We start from the raw sequence: 25,108 nt of genomic DNA, 5'->3' as shown, positions 1-25,108 counted from the left end.
AATAATGAAATGTCTTTTGGTTGAATAACTGTGTCTTATGATGATTCTAGTTTAAAAAAAAATTGTAGAGTCTCAAGAACTATAGTCTGGAATGGATGCTGCCCAACAAAGTGCCTCAAACCTGACATATTTTTCAGCATGTCTACATGTGAGTATAAGTAACTCAATACTACACAAAGAAATTCACATCCTTCACATAATAATGTTGATACCTGAAGGAAAGAAGAAATGTTAGCTACTCTAATTCTCTAAAGCATAATCACAATCTTTCTCTAAATGGTCAAAGGTACTCATAGTGAGTGATAAGGTTTAGGTTTTGGGGTTCCAGCAACCAAAATATGAGGAGGTTTTGGGAACCCCCCTTCTGGTGGCGCAGTTGAATAGGGTTGGAATTCTCTAGCTTAGGATGAACCAACCCCACCTAGATAACAGAATGAAGCTGTTTATTTTGTTTCCCTCGGGCAGGGTCCCACAGTTGCAAGGTCCAAAGAGAATCTCTCTTTCACGGAGTTTTAGAGAGTTTCGGGATCTCTTCTTCAATAGTGATGTGACATAGCTCCTAAGGAGGATGTAGCAGTAACCCTAAGGCTACCCAGCCTTGGGAGTACCACAAACAATGCTGGCTGTCAGATAACAATCTGTTGGTCATAATGACAATGTTTCTGAGAATTCCAATAGTGGGATGAATTAAATGATGGGGTGCACTCCACCTCTAAGCCTAGAATTCAATACTCCTCAACTCCACCTCTAAAACTATTCCTCAATTTTGCCTCTAAGACATAAAATAAGTATATCAGTGACTTTAAGAATCTGATATTTGTTTGTTTTTTTTTTCTATAAAATTACCATCTTGCTCCTAGTTTTTTGCTAAATTCCCTTGGAACATAGCCTGCTGTCAGCAGCATATTAATTAAATCTTTCCCCTTAGGTTGGAGACAAGCTGAGTTTATGAATTCTTTTGCCATTTCTGTGGCACCGACCTGGGGACTTTAATATTGTTGGGTGTCTTCTTCTTCAGCATTTGATGGTCCTGTATGGGAAGCCCAAAATTTTATGTCCTCCTTAAGGTAAGCCTCTTTTCCTATAGCTAGTATACCCCAAGCACCTAGGAAGGCTTGCAAAAATTCCAAGTGCAGACATCCCCACTCAAGGAAAGTTTGCTGAGCATGGAGGTCCTGACAACCCAACAAATCTTCCTAACTGCTAGTCAGCTCCTTAGTCAGGAGGGTATTATGCTGCCACCTTTTCATCCTCCCTGAGATGCCAAAGGAGACAAGGCTCTATAGGATTAGGAAGTCTAAGGCTCTTGGTAAAGATGGGACACTGCACTTCTACCCCTAGGCACTCTCTGTCTTGTCATATGGTCCTTATCAGGAGATCTAAGAATCCCTTCCAGGACCACCCCTTTAACAAGCAAGATCCAGACCTTATGTCCAGCAATGTTTTTCAACTCAGTCCCCTTTTCATGGATCTCCTGGATCCTTACCTCTTGATCCGTATTCTGAAAACTCCTACCTCCACTCCTCAGTCCCTCCCATACAAGGAAGAGGACCCCTTTTTCTCTCACTCAGGATCCTGATCCAGCCATTCCTCCTACACTCTGCTCATTGAGAGAAGTAAGCAGATTCTCCTGGTGGAACACTCAGGGAGCAGGTAACTTTTTCATTGTCAGACCTTTCCCAGATTAAGGAAAAATATGGCCATTAGTCTGAGGATCTCACTAAATTTATTGAGGGCTTTAAAGCTCTCCTTCCAATTTGATCTTACCTGGGAAAATGTTAATATAATTATCACTTCTTGCTGCACCATAGAGAACAAAAGAAAAATTTGGGATTTAGTCCAGAAATTTGAGGATAATTTGGAAGAGTCCTCTTCCTCCTCTGGTAGATACTCACCAAGGGCTATTATTGTCCCAGTTGCAGACTTTGAATGGGATTACTAGGAGGGAACCAGAGACAGAGAGAAGGAATAATTTTCAAATCTGCCTCATTGAAGGCATGAAGAAGGGAATTAAGGATTAAGGAATTAAGGAAGGCTAATGATGAAAAATTTAAGAAAGTTACCCAAGGATCTGAGGAAAATTCTGCCCACTTTCAGGGGTGCCTTGTAGAGGCTGTAAAGAAATGAAAGGAGAGGCACAAATATACCAACTGACCACCCCAGAATGGTGTGTATGGCCCTGAGCTGGAAACAGTGATTGAATTAAATGGCAAAAGATTTGGGTTCATTGGATGGACTATTGACCAATGATCAGCAATACTATCCACTTCCTGTGGGTCATGTCAGGCCTAGGATCTGATTTTTTCTGCCCCGCAGCCCTCTGAGAATAGGGATCACATTACTTCCTGAAACTTGGGCCTAGGGTCTAACCCACTCCATCTCAGAGACTTTTTGAGAAATCTTCCACCATCTGATCCCAATCACTCTTGACTGGGGCCCTGAACAAGCCAAGGCTTTTAAGACCCTGAAAGCTAAATTGACTTCTGCCCCAGCATTAACCCTGCCTAATTTAGAAACTTCTTTTATTCTGTATATTGATGAACATTGGGGCCAGGGCCTAAGGATCTAGACTCAGTCCCTGGGACTGGATCTGGGCTAGGTCATTGTTTACTTCTCAAAGAAACTTAATTCAGTGTCACCTGGGTGGTCATCCTGCCTTAGGGTAGTGGCTGCCATAACCCTCCTAATTGAGGAAGCCTCCAAACTTACCCTAGGCCAACCATTGGAAGTTCTAGGGAGGATGTAGCAATAAGCTTACCCAATCTTGGGAGTGCCATAAACAATGCTGGCTGTCAAATAAAAATCTGTTAGTCTGTAATAAAATTTCTGAGAGAATATAAGTCATAGAATTCAAGCTCCGGTTAGGGCAATGAGTTCAGCTTTCTGAACAGAAGTTCCAGGAGGCAGTGGCTTAGCTTCCAGTGTACCATTGAGCATCACCAGAGAATAACCAGCCTCTCTTTCCCTATTTTCAAGAAAACTCGACCCATCTATAAACCATTCACCATCTGGATTTTCAAGAGGAATATCCCTCAAGTCAGGTGGACTAGAGTAGACAGAATCTAAAGCTTCCTCACAATTACAAATGATGTCTCCTGACTGAGTGTTGTCTGGGAGTAGAATGGTAGGATTAAGGGTGTGACACACCCAGAGAGTCAGATTGGGGGTGTCTAGCAAGAAAGCCTAATATCTAGTAAGCCTCCCACTAGTAAGCCACTGATGCCCTTTGGCTTCAAAAATGCTTTGAACCTGGTAGAGGGTAAAAACCTCCAATGACTGTCCTAGAGTGAGTTTTGAGGCTTCTTCAATTAAAAGGTCTGTAGCAGCTACTGCTCTAAGGCAGCAGGGGGTCATCCTAGGAAACTGAGACCAGTTTCTTTGAGAAGTTTTGAGAAGAACAGGTCTGGGATCAGGTCCAGGGGCCTGAATTAAGATCCCCAGGGTCTGGCCCCACCTTTCATCTACATCCAGAGTGAAAGGCTTTTCTAAATTAGGTAGAGCCAGGGCAGGGGTAGAAGTCAGTTTGGCTTTCAGGATTTTAAAAGCCTTGGCCTGTTTGGGGACCCATTCAAAGAGAAGGTTGTCAGGGCCTTGAATGGGGGTTAGATTATGGCCCAAATATTTGACAGACTGGCAGGCAATGTGAGCTTTGGATAAGAAGAACCTACAGCCCTTAGATGTGAGAAAATTGAAGAGTTTTTAACAGCTTTGTCTAGGGAAGCCTCTTGGGTGAGGCAGCAGATCAAAATATCATCCATATACTGGATGAAATTGCTGTTAAGTAGCTCCAAATCACTTAAATCTTTAGCCGGTGCTAAAAGTTTGTGTTTAAGAAATTTCTCAATCAGGGGTTGCAATCCCTCCCTAGCCTCTGCCTTAATTGGGTATTGGTATTTATGGGGGAATATATTGGGATCCTGCAGTCTGACTAAGACTGGGATGGTGTGAATGGCTTGCCCAGCGATTCCTTGGTCCTAGACAGAGGAATCAGATTTCAGAGGGAATATGGGAGGGCTTTGAAAGAAGTACAAAAAGATCACCTGGAGGTTTGAGAAGAGAAAATTGGGTCCCTAATTTCACCATTAAATCATGCCCCAATAAGGGAGCAGGACAGGAGGGGATAATAAGAAAGGAGTGTTTAAATAACAGGTCACCAAACTGGCAAGGCAGAGGGAAGGTCTCAAAATAATCCTTAAATTTCCCTTCAATCCCCATGGGGGGAGGGAAAGTGAGACCAGAGTGCCAGAGCAAGCAAGAAAGAAAAGCCCCTGTATCTAAAAAAAATTCAGTGGTCTTACCTGCCACATCCAAAGATACCAAGGTTCAGCTGTCATGGTGGAGTGGGGGGGGGAGGGGTTGATTAAGCCCCAAAATCTTGCTGGAGAGCAGGGCATTGGTGGGGGATAGCTTGTTCCCTGTGGGCAATGTCTCTTCCATTGCCCTTCCTGGTTTCACAAGGACGAGGTGGGAGGTGTTCCTCTGAGGACAGTTTCAGGCCCAATGGCCCTGTCCATTACATGTGAAACATGAACCCCTGTGGTTTCCAGATATGGCAGCAGCTAAAATTTGGGCCTGTTCTTTTTTTCTTGCTTTAACTCTACAGTTTTCTTCCTCTGCAGCAGTTCTGTCTCTATTATTAAAGACTCCAAAAGCTGTTTCTAACAGCTGAGTCAGGGAAGTTTGGGGGCCCAAAGCTGACTTCTGCAGCTTTCTCTGTATATTTGTGACAGATTGTTTAATATTAACATCTCCCCAGGAAAGATCCTTAATCTGGGAGAAATTTGACATTGAAAAAGGTATCTGTACCAGTGTCTCTCCCTGAAAGTTTGCTGCTTCTCTCAGGGGGCAAAGGTTAGGAGTAGCTGAATCGGGATCCTGAGAAGGAAAAAAAGGGGTCCCACTCCTTGTATCAGAGAGAATGAGGAGTGTGGTTGGGAAAGTCTCAGGATCTGGTTCAAAAAGTGAGAGGGATAGAATTGAAGAAATATTGTTGGACAAAAGGTCCTATCTTTGATAAGGAGATGATTCTGAAAGGGATTCACAGGCCTGCTGATAAGGACTGCTTGGGGATGCAGAAGAGGGATCCTGTGTCCCTAGAAAAATAGAAAGGAGAGGTTTATTTAAAAGGTTAGTATCCCCTCCAGTAAATTTTAGCAGCATCCTGCAGTGCTGATTTAATTTAGGATCTTGATACAAGGCCATGAAGGCTTAAAACTATAGAACTTCAGTCCATTTGCCTTGCTTTCTGCAAAACAAATCAAGCTGTTGGATAGTGCTGTGGTTAATTGAATCATTAATGGGCTGTTTTCTTGGTTCCCCAATACATATTGAGGCTAGACAGCATTGCAAAAGAAAATAAGTTTTTTAGTTTTGGGATCTTTCAAATTTGTCTTTTTTTTTTTAAAGAGACAGCCTAAAGGAGAATCTTTAAGGATAAACAGAGGTGGATTATCCCATTTTTGCCAAAAATCTTAGATTTTCTGAATTTTATAGTGCTCCAACCTCTCAGGCATCCCTAGAAAAGGACACAGGTGACAGAAGTCCCCTGGTTAAGGGTACTTCTGCTAAAAGACACAGGAACTTTGAGTCTAGACATCCCTAGTCAAGGAATTCTGCTGAGCACAGAGCTCCTAACCGCCCCAAATCTTTCTGGGTGTTTGCATTGTCCCAGGTATAGACACAACAGAGGCAAGAAGCAGCTTACCTAGACAAGGAGGATATAAAATTTGGGGGATTCCCATACGGGCCACCAAATGTTGAAGGGTGAGGATGCCCTTTCAGCAATGGGTGTCCCCAGGCCAATTTCACAGGTTTTGCAAAAGAATTCACAGTCCCAATCTCCAAGGGAGGTTTCACAGAAATGGGTTTATTACACTGAGAAGTCTGTCAATGGGCTAGTTCTGGATTAGGAATTAGTAAAGATTGGGATAGAGAGCTTTGATTTTTATTTAGCCTTCTATGGCCTGGAGCTAGGGAGGGATCTCCAGATGAATTAAGGGCTAATTTTCAAATCAATTATGCCCCAGGCCAAGATCTCCAAATGAATTGCAGGTGGGGATTATTGTGGGAGTTTCCTCTGGGAATCAATTAAGAATGTGGGGATGCTCCCAGAGATTGGGAGGGGTTGAGCTTCAGGATTTTTCAACCCAGGTCCACCCCCCAAAAGATCAGGAGTACACAGTTCTATTACATTAATCCTTTACTAGGTACACAGGTTTTTCTCTTATTCCTATATAGCTTACTTCAGATGATGTTTTTCAAGTTGACACATATCCTTGACATAACCTACTCCCTTCTTCTCCCCCACCTCTTTGAGAATGAAGGTTAGAATGCTACAGCTCAAACATTAAAAACAGACATAACATATGAGGCCAGATCTGGCCTCAGACAATTAACACTTCCTAGCTGTGTGACCTTCGGCAAGTAACTCAACCCCAATTGCCTCAGAAAAAAAAAATTTTTTAAAGAAAAAGGCCAGTTTCATAAAAAAAAATGATTAATATTTTTCCTACAGGTTCAACTTTACTCATAGCAACAATTCCATATGTTCCTAAGAAACACTGTTCTTTTTTTTTTTTTTTAATAACTTTTTATTGATAGAACTCATACCAGGGTACTTTTTTATAGCATTATCCCTTGCATTCACTTCTGTTCCGATTTTTCCCCTCCCTTCCTCCACCCCATCCCCCAGATGGCAAGCAGTCCTTTACATGTTGAATAGGTTACAGTATATCCTAGATACAATATATTTGTGCAGAACTGAACAGTTTTCTTGTTGCACAGGGAGAATTGAATTCATAAAGTATAAATAACCCGAGAAGAAAAACAGAAATGCAAGCAGTTTATATTCATTTCCCAGTGTCCTTTCTTTGGGTGTAGCTGCTTCTGTCCATCTTTGATCAATTGAAACTGAATTAGCTCTCTCTATCCAAGAGATCCACTTCCATCAGAATACATCCTCAAACATATCGTTGTTGAGATATATAATGATCTCCTGGTTCTGCTCATTTCACTTAGCATCAGTTCGTGTAAGTCTTGCCAGTCCTCTCTGTATTCATCCTGCTGGTCATTCTTTACAGAACAATAATATTCCATAACGTTCATATACCACAATTTACTCAACCATTCTCCAATTGATGGGCATCCATTCATTTTCCAGCTTCTAGCCACTACAAACAGGGCTGCCACAAACATTTTGGCACATACAGGTCCCTTTCTCTTCTTTAGTATCTCTTTGGGGTATAAGCCCAGTAGAAACACTGCTGGATCAAAGGGTATGCACAGTTTGATAACTTTTTGAGCATAGTTCCAAATTGCTCTCCAGAATGGCTGGATGTGTTCACAATTCCACCAACAATGTATCAGCGTCCCTGTTTTCCCACATCCCCTCCAACATTCCGCATTATCTTTCCTTGTCACTCTAGCCAATCTGACAGGTGTATAGTGGTATCTCAGAGTTGTCTTAATTAGCATTTCTCTGATTAATAATGATTTGGAGCATATTTTCATATGTGTATAAATAGTTTCTATTTCTTCGTCTGAGAATTGTCTGAGAAACACTGTTCTAATCTAAAATTTCTATTCCACAGAAATAATCTGAGAGAAGTTACTATTCCAAGTTTGTTTGAAAGACTTTGATCATACATGTAATGCAATGTACAGAAAGTAATCTATTCAGTTTTTGTCCCCAGTGCACAACAGTCTTCAGCAGAAGTGACAGAAAACAAATGAGAAAAAAACTTTTCACAAAAATTTCATATGTCCACAAAATATCTATGGCAAGAAAAATCTAAGATCTTTGAAGCTGGATAATTCTGATAACATAATATAACAATTGTTCATTGAGCAAAACTCCTAATTCTGTGTGACATCATAAAGCATTTGTTGTGACTGGTCTCCATGATAGCAGGAGTGGGTAGAGTAGTTACTGACCATTACTCCTGAGAAGAGTGGGAGGTATGGACTTTGCTATTCATAGTATTTTGTATCTGCATTTGAGAAGGTGTGATTTTGTTGCACATTCCAGAACTAACTTTGGAAGTTGAGGTAGGTGGTGATCTCACTAATTTCCCATTGATACACCATAGGTATCTTAAACTCAGCATTTCTATTACCATTCTCTTTTTGAAACTTTCCCTATTCCTCACCTCCTTTTCATTACTGAATACCACCACCATCCTCCTAATCACCCAAGTTCGCCATGGAAATGACATGCTCAGCATCTCTTTCTAAGCCCTTTTTCCTTCCACATTCAATCACTTGCTAAAGTCTCTTGATATTTACTATCTCAAAAAGTGTTCCATCCAACTTGTGATTTTCTCCATGTCCATTTTTAAAACTGATAAAATAGGCTTTAAACATCTTTACTCTGGACTTTTACAATAATCTGACTAATTGACCTGCCTTTGATTCAAAGTCATCATCTTTAAATGGATCAGATCATGGCAGGTTCAGCCTTCTACTCAGGCCAGCCATTTAGCTCCTTCAACCCTGTACGAAAGAATGTTGAGTCATCTATTTGGCATCCAAAGCCCTTCATAATCTGATTTCCCATTTGTTTGCTCACCACCCCATATTCCCTCATATATTGCCCAGGCTGAGAGTCATTAGTATCATAGGTTGATGTATTTAGAGAAAGAAAGGTCCTAAGAGAGCATGAAGTCCAATTCATGTTCTATTTTATCAAATTGTGGCCCAGCAGAGTTGTGTCTTGTCTATGGCCACACAGTTAATACATATTAGAGACCACAAAGTTCATACTCATCAGTGCTCTATCTCCCTTAGTTGAAGGATTAGGATCCCTTCTAATTGATTCAAAAAAACAACTTTTACAGAGTGCTGCTTTCTTTTATTTTAAGAGCTGTTCTTAAAGTAGAATAGCCTCCTCCTGGATATGCAGTTCACTATGGTTTGTGAGATTTCACTTTATTTTATATACCAAGTCATTTTGAAAATGTAAGTATTATATGCATATTCATAGATATAGAACAGGAAAATTTCACAAGTAGAGTATAATGATGAGTCAATGAATAGTCCTAAATGCCTGCCATGTGTTAGCCACTGTACCAAGTGGAGGGCAGATAAACAGAGAACTCCCTAATATGAAAGTGTTTATACTTGAATGACAAATATGAACATCAAAACCAAAGAAGCAGAAACTGTCTCAAAAGTAAACATTCCATATCTGAGGCTTATGAAATTTTACTGAATAATTTTCTTTTGATGTCAGTATTTTAGATTTTTTTGTAGATAATGATAGATTTCATGTTCATTTCCCTGTGAGAGGCATACACGAGTACCACAGATTAGGATAATTCATATTATCCCTTCAATATGTTGTTTTATATTGTCCATTTTGCATTTTTACATCTTGATTTCCTATAATATATGAAGAGACACTAGATGATTGTATTTTTTTTATACTAACTTCTGATGAAAAAAAATTTCATGAACTATTTCCTCAGAAGAGAAATAGATTCTCCTTGCTAATTAGACCCTGATACTTTTTATCCCTGCTGCTCTTAAAAAACTTAATACTTTTTGCCTTTGGACATGGTGATTCCTCCTCTGCCCTATCTTGGGTACATAAATTTGTCTTTCAGACATGCTGAATTTTGAAATAAAATAGGTAATATTTTTCCTTGACTCACACCAACAATTCCACGTGTTCCTAAGGAACACTGTTTTAATCTAAAAGTCAGGTGGACAGAAGTAATCTGTGAGGAGTTATATTCCAAGTTTATTTGAAAGACTTTGATCACACATGTGAATGCAGTATACAGAAAGGAATCTATTTAGTTTTTGTTCCCAGTGCACAACAGTTTTCTGTAGAAGTGACAGAAAACAAGTGAGAAAAACACAAAAACCTTCTGGTAAGAAAAATTTTAAGACCTTTGATACTGGATTACTCTTGGTGGATCATATAACAAAATACAACATAACATAAACATAATAAAACAATTATTCATGAGCAGCAGAACTCCCAAGAGGCAGTCTTTGGGTGACATCATAATGGATCTATTTGGATTGGTCTCCATGGTAGCAGAAGTAGGAAGAGTAATTACTGACCATTATTCCTGAGAAAATTTTAGGATAAGCGTTCTGAACTTTGCTATTTGTACTATTTTGTATGTTCAGTTGAGAAGGTGTGATATTGTTGCACTTTTCCAGAATTGCTTTGGAAATTGAGGTAGATGCTGATCTTACTAATTTCCCATTGATGCACTGTAGGCATCTTAAACACACTATTTCTAAAGCTGATAGCATTACATTCCCCTCTTGAAGTTTTCCCTATTCCTGACTTTCCTTTTACCAGTCTCCTACCAATCACACAAACTCACCATAAGAATGTTAAGTCTATCGTCTCCTTTCTCACTCCTTATCCAATCAAATAGGAAAAGTTGTTAACTTTTACCATCCAAAAAGCTATCCAGCTTTTGTCTTATCTTGTCCTATGTTGTCACATAGTATTTATCTGTCTTATTTGGGAAGGTGATATTTAACTTAGTTCTCCTACAGCTTAATTTCAAATTTTTGTGAGATGCCAATTTTAAGACATTGATCATTGATAGAGTAGAGATATCTTATATTCAAAATTTTGGAACTGATCTCATCCTTTCCTTTTCAGATCCTCCTCTATCCCTAACTTTCCTTATACTTTTTTTTTGGTACACTGCCTGCCTCCCATTATCAAAATTAATAAGTATCAGCCCAGGTTCAACCAATTGTCAAAGACTATTAAATTTTTGTCATTTGTGCAACTCTATCCACCATGTGATTTTCTTCTCCTTTATTGTCATAACCTAGGTACAGGACTCCTTCCAATTTATCCTGGGCTATTCAGTTAGCCTGCTGAGTATTCTTACCCTACTCAATTGCATCCTCTCCTGAGCTGGATTCAGTCATTTTTGGAAAGGTCAGGTGTCACATCATACCTAGCTCTCAATTGTATTGGTTTCCTAACATTTTTAAGAATGACTACAAATTTGAATTTGACATTTAAAGTTCTTCATACTCTGATTTTCTACCACCATGTATCTCAACAAACACACAGACTGATAAGAGACACAAAATACTTTCCGGTTCAGGGCTACATTGTTACATTGAGATAAAATATTGAAAAAGAATAAAGGCTCTTGGGGAGGACATGTTTACCTCTTGTTTTAAATTTGTTACCTGCCCAAGATCTTATAGGTACTAAGCATAACTTCTGAATCCATCCTTAGCTTCAGGGATTAGGACAGCATTTGATTCTTAATAGGACTTAGCCTGCAGCTTTATGTCTCCATTTCAGAAAAAAAAATTTGTCTCATTCAGGCTTTACTCGTGCAAAAAGAAAACAATCTTCACCTGGAAGATTGCCATTTTGTGGTTTTCGTCCATTAATATGGATCAAAAAAAGTTTTCTCTTACTATATGTCTTTAGTATAATTGAGAAATGTAGAAGTTGCACTTGTGCTCTGAGACAGAAAAAAACACAGTTGTAATTCTAACAGGCATATTCAGTCAATGAACATGTCTCATGTGCCTTGCTTGTTACAGATAAGTAGAAATATATAACATAAATGTAAATAAAAATACAAATAGGAATAAGAGAGGCATTGACCCCAATGCACTTAATATCTAATGATGTTTGCAAATCATAGGCAGAAACTCACACCAGTATTAAACTGCTATAACTCTGGCATCGGCAGTCCAAATGTAACACCTCTCCTGTGTTGGTGATGTTAGTATTCTGTTCTAATATTGTAGTACGATGTCTCAACTGTGCACTCCTTAGTTTTTCTATATTTATATTGATTTTTCCTAATTTTTTCTTTTTACTAAATTAGCTATTTCTAGAAGTACTTCAAAATATAAACAATACATTTCAACTAACATCTTAGTTTACATAGTAGTGAAAATGGGAATCTATGTTTGTAGAATCTAAGATGATAATGTTGTTCATCTAAAAGAAATATGTTTGTCTTTTAATGTTTATATGCTTGTGTTAGTGTTATATATGTGCATGTATACATAATTTAAATATGTGTATATTTCTGTATTTATAGATTACATATAAATCCATTAAATGTAGCACCCATAATGTCCATCAATTGGAGAATGGCTGGGTAAATTGTAGTATATGAATGTTATGGAATATTATTGTTCTGTAAGGAATGACCAGCAGGATGAATACAGAGAGGTTTGGAGAGACTTACATGAACTGATGCTAAGTGAAATGAGCAGAACCAGGAGATCATTATATACCTCAACAACGATACTGTTTGAGGATGTATTCTGATGGAAGTGGATTTCTTTGAAGAAGAGACCTAACTCAGTTTCAATTGATAAATGATGGACAGAAGCAGCTACACCCAAAGAAAGAGCACTGGGAAATGAATGTGAACTATTTGCATTTTTGTTTTTCTTCCCGGGTTATTTTTACCTTCTGAATCCAATTCTCCCTGTACAACAAGAGAACTGTTCGGTTCTGCAAACATATATTGTATTGTATATATATTGTATATATATTGTATATATTGTATCTAGGATATACTGCAACATATCTAACATATATAGGACTGCTTGCCATCTAGGGGAGGGGGTGGAGGGAGGGAGGGAAAAAATTGGAACAGAAGTGAGTGCAAGGAATAATGTTGTAAAAAAAAATTACCCTGGCATGGATTCTGTCAATATAAAGTTATTATAAAATAAAATAAAATATTTTTAAAATGTAGCACCCATATTGTTCCCATTATGTTTATGTTTAGAAATTCAAAGCTCTTATCATTATATGAAAGTGTTGGACCTGTCAGCAGAACAAGGCTTTTCTTTCATTCTTGTGCTTTTTAAAAATGTAACTTAAATTGTATATTTTGGACTATCTACATTGTCAACTTTTTTTGGAATATTCCACAAATCCCTTTTAGTTCTGTCATCTACATGCCATTTCAAGCAAATGGTAAAGAAAACAACAAAGAACTTGGATAGGTTCTGAAAGTGAAAATTAGCTTTTCAATTATATGGTCTCCTCCTCCTAAAGTCAAAGGTGATTCCTTTTCAGGGAACTTCCTAAAGTGATAAAGAATAATTAAGAAAAAATTTATTTTCCACATTCCATTGCATATTTATCATTTTAAAACTAGGAGTTATATTTCTTTTTTATGGTAAAATATATTATTTATACAATTATCTTGCTGCACAAGAAAATCTTGTTGCTGAAAAAGAAAATAAAATGCAAGCAAACAACAAAAAAAAGTGTGAAAAAGCATATTGTAATCCATATTCAGTTCCCACAGTCCTGTCTGTAGGTGTAGATGGCTCTCTTCATCACGAATTCATTGGAATTGGTCTGGATCATCTCATTGTTGAAAAGAGCCACTTCCATCAGAACTGATCTTCCTATAATCTTGTGGACGATTATCTTCTGTTTCTATTCATTTCACTTAGCATCACTTCATATAAGTCTCTCTAGGAGTCTCTGAAATTATCCTGCTGATCTTATAGAACAATATTATTACATAATGTTCATATACCATAACAGTTTCCCATTTCTTAACACTACAGAAAGTGATGCCAGAATCATTTTTGCATATGTGTGTCCCTTTTCCTACTTAGAAGTTATATTTCAATGACTTTACTTCCTATTTAAGGGAAACTGGTGACAGCAACATTTAAAAAATATTAAAGAGGTCTGCTATTTTTCATACTCAGAGCCTGATGAGCTCTTATCAACATTTTTTCATATTTGTATATTTCATGACAAATGCAGTTATTGAATAAATATTGAGAATTCATCCAATCATTTTTAGTGAAATAGATTCTTGCCAATTTTTAACCTAATCAAGAGAAGTTTTCTTCCAGTATCATATCTGGAGTAATTTCCTTTGGGGGAAAAAAAACTTAATCATAGAGATTTAGATACTCTCAATTAGATTTTTTTCTACTATATTTTATTATAGATTTTCACCATTTAGTGGTAAATGTTTATGAGTTAGAGGCTATTTATTCCCAATCCAAAAGAGTCTATCTCAGATGGAATCCAAAATTGCTTCTACACTGGGAGATGAATATAAACTGCTTGCATTTTTGTTTTTCTTCTCAGATTATTTATACCTTCTGAATTCAATTCTCCCTGTGCAACCAGAAAACTGTTCGGTTCTGCACACATATATTGTATCCAGGATATACTGTAACCTATTCAACATGTAAAGGATTGCTTGCCATCTTGGGGAGGGGGTGGAGGGAGGGAGGGGAAAAATCGGAACAGAAGTGAATGCAAGGGATAATGTTGTAAAAAATTACCCTGGCATGAGTTGTATCAATAAAAAGTTATTTTTAAAAATTGCTTCTACACAAACTTTATCCATGGCAGTGGCCAATGGCTAATAATACACTGAGCACCAGAGTTCTATATTCATCTTTCTTTTTGCATCAGGTATGATAACCAAAGAGATTCTGAATGTGTATGTTGAGTTATAATGTGAATTTGCATTGATAAAAAAATTCTAGATGAGGAAGTAACTTCTATGAAAAGACTTTGAGTTTGAGTGTCTTCTTATGAATATATGTGCACAGATGCTGCCTCTCAGGGATGGTGTGCTTCAGCCACTAGTGCACATAATCAAAGCAGAAATCCAACATGCACTTCTCAACTCAGGAGTACTCTTTCTACTCCCTGGGAGAATTCAAGTGAATCATTTAATTTTTATAGGCTTCAGTTTTCTCATGAGTACAAAGAGATTATCAGACTACATATCCACTTTCTTTCTGACCTTCTTTCTTGCTCCAATATATTAATCTAATTCTGAATTTGGATTCTAAAAATTCAAAATTTAACCACTCATTGACAGTGGCAGGATCTTAATAGCAGAAAAAAATGCCTTTTTATTGGATTTGGATTTAAATGTTTTTCTTTCTATTCCAGGAATGTCAGTGATGGAAATATCTCCTTTAATTATGGAAAATGTCACGATCAATAAGGTTGATGACCCTGGTGAGTTGAATTAAATTATTTCTGTTCTTGAAGACTTACCAACACATTATATTAAAGGAAACTTGGTTAGATGAGCCAGAAAACCCTAAGCATTTATTATGATAGTCTACATGGAAAATAGAAAGTGATAGAGAAGATTATTCCTTCATTATTCATTTTTGCTTATTCAGCATGTCAAATTTTGTATACATACTCATTGAAAATGATTATGTGTTACCTAGTGAAGGGAATGACAGTTTTATTTTTCATGCCTTTTACATTTTGGACATTTTGTTTGATTGTCTTCTTATTTATGATCCTTGATAAGCAATGCTTTTCTGTTGATATGGTCATGTTTTAATTAAAAACAAAGCATGACATCAATGTAAAGGAACTCCAAGTGTGCAACATTCCTCTATTTCATCCAATCAACTTCAAAAAAACAACTTCAAAAAACATTATTAGAGAATTCCCTGAGTTCTAAATGTTTTGATATGATTCACATTTAAACTTAAAATCATTACAGATGAAACTGTTACCATCTATGCAAAAGATGAAAAGAAGCAGACAAAAGGAGGAAGAGAGAAAACTATCATGCAGGAAGGTATTCATGATAAACAGACATGGTGAGCTTTTATGTTAGTTGATATCTTTACTAGATTTAACTTTGAATATGATTTTTTAAATAAGTATACAGATTTCTCAGAAAAATTCCACCTCAAAGAAAATATTAGTTGTAAATAAATAAATCACGCTGGGGGTAAAAACCTTAAAATATAGACATAGCAAAGAGCAGTTAAAACAGGATGGTCACTGCTGCAAAGGTAGAAATGGCACTTACCTTTAATCATGATCCATTTTTTAAGTTGTCTGACAATATCTGTTTATATGCTGATCAGTTATCATTCCTTATATATTGTCAGTGAAAACCAGAGATTATATCTTTGTTTTCAGGATAGTGTTATTTCCAAAATTTCTTCCTCAATCAACTGGATTCTTTGCAAAGGACCTTCGTGAGGTGATAGAAAAGATGCTGTTAGAAAATAACATTTTGGTACATAACAAAATTAAACAATTAGGTTTATATTGAAATATTTTCCTTTCTATTTCAGGGACAACAACAATGAAAATATTCCCACAAACATGGGAAAGGATGGGATCTACCATGTGCACAATCCCAGTGAGTTGATTAAAATTATCTTCATATTTGTAATTTCATAATGCAATTATCATTGAAACAATGTAGCAACTCAAGCACATTTCAGTGAAATTCTTATAAAAGTCAATAATCTTGAGAAAGTTTGGAAGTTGGCAGAATGTGAAGAAATCTTTATTTAATTTTTATTTAATTTTTTCCTTGTTTATTTAATATTTAATTCCAGCAAGTTTCCAATTTATGAATATTTAACAAGAACCCTCCATTTATTGGAACCACTCTAGTTCCATTGCAATAGAGTCAGTTCCAGCTGCTGACATGAAATTTGTTGCTACACAATGCTTCATCCAAACCAGTGGATTTTTCCAGCATCAGTGTTTCTGATTCTATGGTATAATTTCTGTAACAATACTTTCAGTGGTGTACAGCAACTCATTGCAATATAATCATAATCTTAAAATCTTAGAGAAATTTTAAGATGGTTAGTTTAGTCCTTTATGATTTTTTATGACACCATTTTGGTTTTGGTTTTGCTTTTGCTTTTTTCAAATATATTAAAGTGATTTGTCATTACTAAGTCCAGTTGAGTTTACAGATGAGGAAACTAAGGAAGACAAGATTGTGACTTTCCCAGGGTCACAGAGACAGATAGTTTCTGAAGCCAGATGTGGATACCAATCTTCCTGATTCTAAGTTTGGTACTATCCAGATGCTCTAAATGGAAGATCCTTGAGAATAAATGCTGTGATTCTTCTTCTTCTTCAATTCTTAGCATGTCTGATTAAGTAGTTGGTTTCTTTTATATGAGGGACAGGGAAGACAATGAAAGTTTACACTTTTAACCCGTTAACATTTTTAAATTATTTTAATTTGTCATAATTTATAGGCAATCTTTTTCATTAATGTTTTCTTTGGATTAAAAAAAAGTCACATTGCATGAGTACAAGAGACTTTTGAAGTATGGAAATTACTCCACTAATTCAAAACTATTGTCTTATGGAACTGCCTGATATTTCCAAGCATTCCAAATGACTTGGCATTTCATATTGGAAGTCTGTATCATTGTAGTTGAATCTGAGGCATTTGGAACATCTAACTTTGAGTAGTCATTTTAACAAGCACAAAAATGTCTCAAGATAAAAACAACTGAAAAAATATCAACTGAAATAATTTTGAAGAAAAACTCAAAAGGTCAAAATTCATTTAACATTTAAAATTGATGGGACACTATTGTTAATTTGCAATAACACAAAACTTCTATGGCAATCCATTTTGACATGTTCTGAACAAATGGACATTTATTTATATTTTGATAAATTACAAGGCCTTAAGTATTACCAGTCACTCAATGGAATTTCATGGTTCTGGGTAGAGTTATTTTCAAAATCCTTTGAATTCAAAGAAAATAACTATGGTGCTAATTGGACAAATTGAGTCTTGCCATAGAAGGCTTAGGAGAAGGTTGTGATTTGAAATAAGCTGCTGAATTAGCACCTGAGTCAAAAGACACTGATCAGCTCTGATATATCTCTTAACTACTGGGTATTTCTAGATAATTCCTAAGCAGCCACTGTTTGGTGAAGAATATCACAAGAAGTGAGAATATATTGATAGTTTCACATAATCCAGATTATAGGGACTCACAAGAAGCCAGTCTCAACAAAAATGAGATCAAATTGCACTACCATCTATATTCTCGAAACATGTTTAAATGCCTTTAAAACAATAAGAGCAAATTTGCTCAAATAGTCACAAAACTAAGAAAAATGCATTTTTACAAATAAACTCTATATTGGAAGAACTTTAGTTTTCTATTTTTAGTGGGTGAGATGAGGTAATTATTTTAGGTGAGTTCATTCAAACTCAAGGAAAAATTTTTAGATCACTCCTCCACCAATGCTAATATTGGCACCAAAAGCATAGGGAATCACCAAATATGTAATGATAGTTATCTAGGTAAGTTTATTAAAATTATATTCATATTAGCATATTTCATGGCATATGTAGTCATTAAAATCATGTTGTGATTTAACCATGGCATAGTGAAAGTCTTAAATCTAGAGAAAGTTTTGAAGGTGAGAAAATTTGTGGAAGTGTGCCAATAAGTCAGGGGCAAATTACAGTGAGTCCTCAATTTATGAATATCCTCCATCCACTAAAATCTCATCCAGTAGGCCATCCAAAGGCCATCCTTATCTCATAGCAGTACATCTCTTTCTCTGAAAGAGTTCATCTCTGAAGTGGGATTTGTGTGTATGCAATCATTTATCCAAATCTCAGTGGTCAAGTGGATGAGCATTCAAATTTTTATTTTCAACCATTCCATAAACCTTATGTGCTGCTACAATACCAATGTTTTAAGTATACATAAACAGACTTGCCAGAAAAATTAGTAACTGTAACAGTCTCCAAAGGAAACGGAAGCAACTTGAGAACAATGGCTTATGTTCTTATTCATTTTCAATTCTTTCTCATGCCTTCTCAAGTAGATGTTTTTAACCCACATTGCTTCTGGGTTTCCCAGCTAATGACAATAAAGTTTTACATTTCAAACTATTTTTACTTCAGAAATTCATAAGCTTTTTAGATGGGTAGTATTTTTTTTCTTTTGGTATAAATAGTACACTAAACCAAAGTAAGGAACCCCCAATAGTTGAACATTAGCCCACTAATTCAATCAATCAAAAACTCTTTAGAAAGTTATTTCCTTGGGGAATTCCCTGAGTTGTCTTAAGTGCTCCAAGTGATTTGGTAATTCACATTTGAGTTTTTATCATTATAGATGAAAATGATGAAGAATCAAAATTTGGAGTGAACAAGAAGGAAGGAGCAGGTGATAATTATAGATGGTGAGTTTCTAATTTGGTCCATATCATCACTATATTTAACTTTGAATACTGTCATTTTAATAAAAATTCAAATTTCCCATGCAAAAACAATATTTAAAAGTAAGTATTCCTTGTAAATAAATAATAAATCACTCAAAACATAAGGCAATATGTAACTAGCATTTAAAAAGGAATGAACAAAATTGCAAAGTTGGCAGGGATATAAAATTTCCATATCCATCCAATTTCCAATGCTTTTTACAATAGGAATTTCTATGTTGTTCAATTACAAAGTTTTAGCCATTGCCAGTCCCTCCATGGGATCTTATTGTTCTGGATAGTGTTATTTCTATAGTCTTTTCAATTCAGAGAGAAAGTTTAATAGCCATATTACAGAGTGCACTGATTTCAGCAATTGGGAATTGGCATAGAACATTTTAAAAATTGGAGTTGAATTATATGCTTGAACCAGCATCCAACTCAAGAACAAATTGATCAAAGATGACATATCTTTACTTATGGGGTATTCTGAGCACTACAGAGCACTTGCATTACAAAGGGAATCCTTATGTAATTCCAAAATATTGAGAAAGATGAATACATTTCTTCATATAAAGATTGAAGTAGAAAATTTCAAACACAAATGTGATCAAACTCTTATTTTATTATACACCATATTTAAGAAAGATAGATGAATCTGTTTAGAGAAAATTAAGTTCTCTAAGAACAATTTTCTATGCAAGCTCTTTATTGATGGGAATACTGGGTTTTATGTTTCTATATACCTGACTTAATTGATGTTAGATGAAATATTTCGAGTCAAGGAAACATTTTAGAATTGCCCCTCTTCTGGTCCTCTTAATTCTTTCCTGCACTCTGGCTTAGCATGAGGCACAAGGCACACCTTTAAGCGCACAGGACTATGGCTCAAATAATGTGTATAAACTATTTTTAACTTGAAGTGGTTTCCTCCAATAAAATTAATATTATTTGGGGGGAGAAATCAATGTCATTTGGCCAGGCCACAGTAAGTAAGTTGTGGTAGGTCTATTGGAGTAAATCATTCTGCCTCAATAGATCTCCAAAAAAGGAATGGCTTGGCCAGAACAGAAACAGTGGGCATGACTAGTCAATCATAAGATAGTCCTATGTCAGAAAAAATGAGAAAAATATGTATTGTCATGGGAAGCCAAGTGGAATTGAGAATGAAGACGACCTAGAAGAAGAAATACCTTTTTACCAATCAAGTTCATTGTCTTCTCTCCAATATATAGGGACAGATGCTGAGGACTCAAGGTGAATATAGTGTCTCATTCAATGGTCAATTTGCAAGCAGACATTGTAGAGGAAGCCACATAATTCCTTAATCAAGGGGCATTGTTTCTACTCTCTAGAAGAATATGCATGAATCATTTAAATTTGGAGGCATCAGTTTTTTTTCAAAAGTCTGACTTGCTAGTTAGTAGTCATATATTTTGTCCTACTTTCATTCTCTAGTCTATAATTATCATTCTCATCTCAAAATCCAATTCTTTTAGCCTTCTAAAACCATACTCATAACCTTGTGAGATCTGACAGTTAAAACAATCCTTTTCATTATTTCCTATGATTTGTTTTATGGTAAATCATACTTCATGTCTTTTTCTCCCTTGTTTAATTCTTTGAATTGGATTTCTAAACATCCTGATCAGGGTAGTGTCCCATATTCACACACTGATTTAACTTTTCACCAATAAGATGCAAGTAGGAATGGAAATTAATATAGGATCAGAGTTTTCAAACAATTTTTGGAGAGATATCAACTGATTTTTCCAAAATTTCAATGGGTTCCTTTGAAAAGTCCCTTATTGAGGTGAAAAGGCAATTATAAAAATAATTCTTTTTATTCATAACAATATGGCCTATTTATAATTTTTAAATTTTTAATGATGTTGAGATGTATTTACGTTTATATTTTAGTAATTACAATGATGATAATATACAAATAACTATGAAAAACAGTGAGATCGCCCACAATAATGACTCAGGTGAGTTTAAAATTTTCTTTTCATCATTTCAGACTTTATATAGTCATTCAACCAATTTTTAGGACTCAATTAAAATTCAATAAAACACTTACAAATAATCACAAAAATTAGATGAAGTTTTGAAGTCAAGACTGTCAGAAATTGTCAAAACTTCCCATATGTAAATGAATCATTTCTAATCACAATGAGTTTTCAACTCATGAGCATTTATCAAAAAATAACCTTTTATTGAAACACCTGAAGACTACTCTACTCCCATATTAGCAGAGTCCATTTTCATGGCTAAAGTGAGGCTTCTTGTTGAACAATCCTTCATCCAAACAGTGACTAAAACTACCAGTTGCTGTAGCTCCTTTTTTCTGGCTTCTATTTTCACATGGAATAATTGACATCTCCAGGACCCACCTCCAATGAGTGTACTTTGGGCCATGTCTCAATTCAGTGTCCCAGACTTCTCCTACCTCTGTTATTATCGTCTTCTTCTAGAAAAGTGTTTTATCTTAAAGTTTCATAGTCTTATACTCCAGAATTTTAATCAAGGTCGGTCTTTTAAATTTTCTGGAGGGGACTGTTTGGAGACTTTGGCTGGTTTCTCCTCCTACTTTGCCTTTTTGGCTCTGCCTCCTTTGGAATTTATACCATATTATTTGCTAAATAAAAATAATTTCTGCTGTTATTATTTCTCTTTTGGTAAAAAGATATCCTTGCATGAATGTACAGCACTACTAGCATAGGATCTTCTTGTACTGTCATCACTCAATAGCTCTTCAGAAACCTACTGTTTTAGGGAATAGCTTCACATTTCTTAGAGCTTGAAATTATTTAGATGCTTTTATCTTGTTCTTTATTTTTGTAGATGAACCTGAAGTTGATATTACAAATATACAAATTGATAAGAATCTACAAAAAAGTGACAATATGATAAAGCTGGATAAAGTACAAGACCATCAAGCATGGTGAGTTTATACTTTCGTGAGTTTATTTGTTCATTAAAAGTACCTAAGAATGCATGCAAATTAAGGAAAAGATGTTGTTGCAAAGGGGATTATAATATGTAATATCTCTGTCCTAATTTTTGAAGGTCTGAAATAATGGGCATTTCTTCATATAGTAAACAATTACAAGGTCTTTACAATTGTCACATTCCCTGGGGTGCAATTGTTTGAAGTAGAATTTTAAACACCCCTCTTCTCCCTGAATTACTGATGGGTCTTTATTCTGTGATTATGACCTAGTTACATAATTTATTGGCACTTCAATTTTTAATTAATTACAATAAGGCAGCTACACCGATCAGATAGAATTTTAACAATTCTAATGAACTTATAATTAAATTTATTCTTTAAAAAAGCTCATTCCACTACACAACATAATCATATTTGCTATTAAAAACAAAGACTTCCATTGTATTTCATGTTTGTTCATTTGAACATCAAATGCTCTTTTGTGGGCTATCTTTCCATTGTTAATTTCTTTGAATTTCTACAAAGCCCAGTTAGTTTTTGTGAAAACCAGAAATTTATATTTTACCCTCTCACATAACAAAAATACAAATATAAAATGATAAAAAAGACAGGCTAAATTTGGTGATTAATTGGTTCTGAAAGGTAAAATATTATTGAAAAGAGTTAGAATAAGTTTTCCTCAATTTTATCAATTCATTGTCCAAGATCCTTGCAAGTTTGGTGATAGAGATGTTTTTTTTTTAATCAAAACTGCTCATTCACACATTTTGATATTTTATGAGGATTTATATTCAAAAACTCTCATTACTTGTTCAAGGGAAGTCAACATGTGCAAGATTGCAGAAAACAAAGAAGATTCTTGTAGTGATAGTGGTGGTAAGTTTTTTTATATCTTACTTTTATATTTTCTGATCATATTATATATGTGATCATTAGAAGACTGTAGAGATTCAGCCCTATTACTCAAATAGAGTCTTCCTAGAAACAATCTGAGAAAAGTTCTTATTCCATGTTGCCTTGAAAGACTTTCGTCACACATGTGATACAGTATACAGAAAGTAATCCATTCAATTTTTGTCACCAATGCACAAGAAAATTCAATAAAAGTAACAGAAAACAAATGAGAAAAATTCAAAAAACTTCTTATGTACATGAAATGCCTATGGTAAGAAAATTTTAAAATTTTTGAAAATGGATAACACTAATGGATCACATACCATAACATAAAACATAACATAGCATAACATATAACACAACCAATTATTCACTAAGCACTACTCCCAATAGCCAATTCTACATGTGGGTTACATAAAGATCTTTTTCTGATTAATCTCTATGGTAGCAAGAGTGGGCAGAGTAGTTAGTGACCATTACTCCTGAGGAGAGGGTTGGAATAGGAGGAGCTATGGATTTTGCTGTTCATAGTATTTTGTATCTTCAGTTGAGAAGGTGTGATTTTGTTGCACTTTTTAGAACTGGCTTTGGAAACTGAGGTGTTGGTGCTGATCTCACTTATTTTCCATTCATAGACCTTAAGCATTTTAAACTTAGTATTTCTAAGGAGGCACTCATTACCATTCACTCTCTTGAAACTTCCTCTATTCCTGGCTTCAATTGCATCACTGAGGTTAACACCATCCTCCCAAACACCCAAGATCACTATGAAAATATCATGCTCAATATCTTTCTTTCTCTGCTTCCTTTCTTCCATATACAATCACTTACTAAAATCTCTTGATATTTGCTATCTCAAAAAAGTATCCTAGTCATTGTTTGAATTTTCTCCACTTATATTTTCAAAAACAGGCTTTAAATACTTTCATTCTGCACTATTACAATAATCTGGTGGTGAACTGACCTGCCACAAGTGTGTCTCAATTCATCATTATCTTTAAATGGGAACTGATCAGAATAGGTCCAGCCTTCTACTCAGGTGAGCCATTCCCTTCCAAACATAATTTCCCAGGTTGAGAGATGCATTGCTATCATGAGCTGATGTGTTTATAGAATATATCCTCAGATGACATGCAATTCAACTCATGTTCTTTTTTAGGAAGAATTGGCCCAGAAGAGTTCAGTGTCTTGCTTATGACTTCACAGTTAATACATATCAGAAATCACAAAGTTCATGCTCATCAGTGCTCTATCCTCCCTTAGTTGTAGGATTAGGATTCCTTCTATTTGACTCAAAAATTTTTTTTTCATGAGTTTTACTTTCTTTTATTTTTGAGAGCTATTCTTTTTTAATGTTTTGATAGCCATCCCTTGGATATGCAGCTCATCAGGGTTTGGGGGAATTTTTTTTTATACATCAGGTCACTTTGAAGATAGACATTGTGTGCATGATCACAGACATAGAAAAGGAAAATTTCTCAAGTAGAATGATTAATCAGTGAATAGTGCCTAAATGCTTGCCATGTAATACCCACTGTCCCAAATTATGGTCAGAAAAATTAGGATACTGCTCTGAAAGTGTTTATACTTCAAATGATAAACAGGAAAAGCAGAACCACAGAAACAGAGACTGTCTATTATGCCAACATTGAACTTTCAAATGCCCCACTTTGCCACACTGAAAGCATTGACGAGTCTCTTTGGAAGTCCCTTGCCAAAAGGGACCCTGTCTTCCTATCTTCAGATCTTGAAAAGTCTGCATCATAGCCTGGGTATAAAAGGTATTTGTGCCCACTGTGGCACAGTATCTTATGATCTCCTCTAAAGGAGCATCCTTGTGTAGTCCTAGTATAATGTCATCTTAACATAAGATGATGTAGACCCATAAAGAGCGTAAGACTTTTTCAGATCTTTGATAATTTCCAGATTAAAAGAAGTATGTCTTCTCCTGGCTTGACCTGAAGAGTCAAACTTTTCAATCAGAGGGTATGCTTATATTCTCAAATCTGGTGTATCCTGTCCTTCCTCTTTAGTATTAACTAATGCTTTTTGTAAATATATTATAGGGGATGGACAAAGCTGCTGCATGGGTGGTGCTGATGTTGTTACTGACTCTCCCATTCCTCCTAAATCCCTCCACCCAGAAAAACATTGAGGAAGGAGGGTCAGAAGATGGGGAATAGCCTAAGGGTGCCTGCCCAGGCTTAAAGGAAATGAAACTGAGCTGTGAACATGAGAAGCACCGAACTCTTTAAGCTCATCAACACTGTACTTAATTCCTT

General features: G+C 35.8%; 1 protein-coding gene across 2 annotated transcripts in view; it reads left to right on the top strand.

Annotated features, from left to right (window-relative positions):
* The first annotated feature begins 7,948 nt into the window (after positions 1-7,948).
* Positions 7,949-25,108, top strand: part of LOC127553988 (uncharacterized) — a 49,144-nt gene continuing 31,984 nt past the window's right edge. For both annotated transcript variants that reach the window (XM_051985158.1, XM_051985157.1), the window contains exons 1-8: positions 7,949-8,046; positions 14,909-14,977; positions 15,483-15,582; positions 16,069-16,136; positions 18,895-18,961; positions 20,900-20,967; positions 21,824-21,923; positions 22,750-22,808. In XM_051985158.1, coding sequence (XP_051841118.1) covers positions 14,911-14,977; positions 15,483-15,582; positions 16,069-16,136; positions 18,895-18,961; positions 20,900-20,967; positions 21,824-21,923; positions 22,750-22,808 — 529 coding nt within the window. In that variant the 5' untranslated portion in view covers positions 7,949-8,046; positions 14,909-14,910. The remainder of the gene's footprint in view (positions 8,047-14,908; positions 14,978-15,482; positions 15,583-16,068; positions 16,137-18,894; positions 18,962-20,899; positions 20,968-21,823; positions 21,924-22,749; positions 22,809-25,108) is intronic.

The sequence above is a fragment of the Antechinus flavipes genome, chromosome 3, assembly GCF_016432865.1.
Source record: "Antechinus flavipes isolate AdamAnt ecotype Samford, QLD, Australia chromosome 3, AdamAnt_v2, whole genome shotgun sequence".
Taxonomy (NCBI): Eukaryota; Metazoa; Chordata; class Mammalia; order Dasyuromorphia; family Dasyuridae; genus Antechinus; species Antechinus flavipes.
The sequence above is the reverse complement of the archived record's forward strand: the minus strand, read 5'-3'. Positions and strand labels throughout refer to the sequence as shown.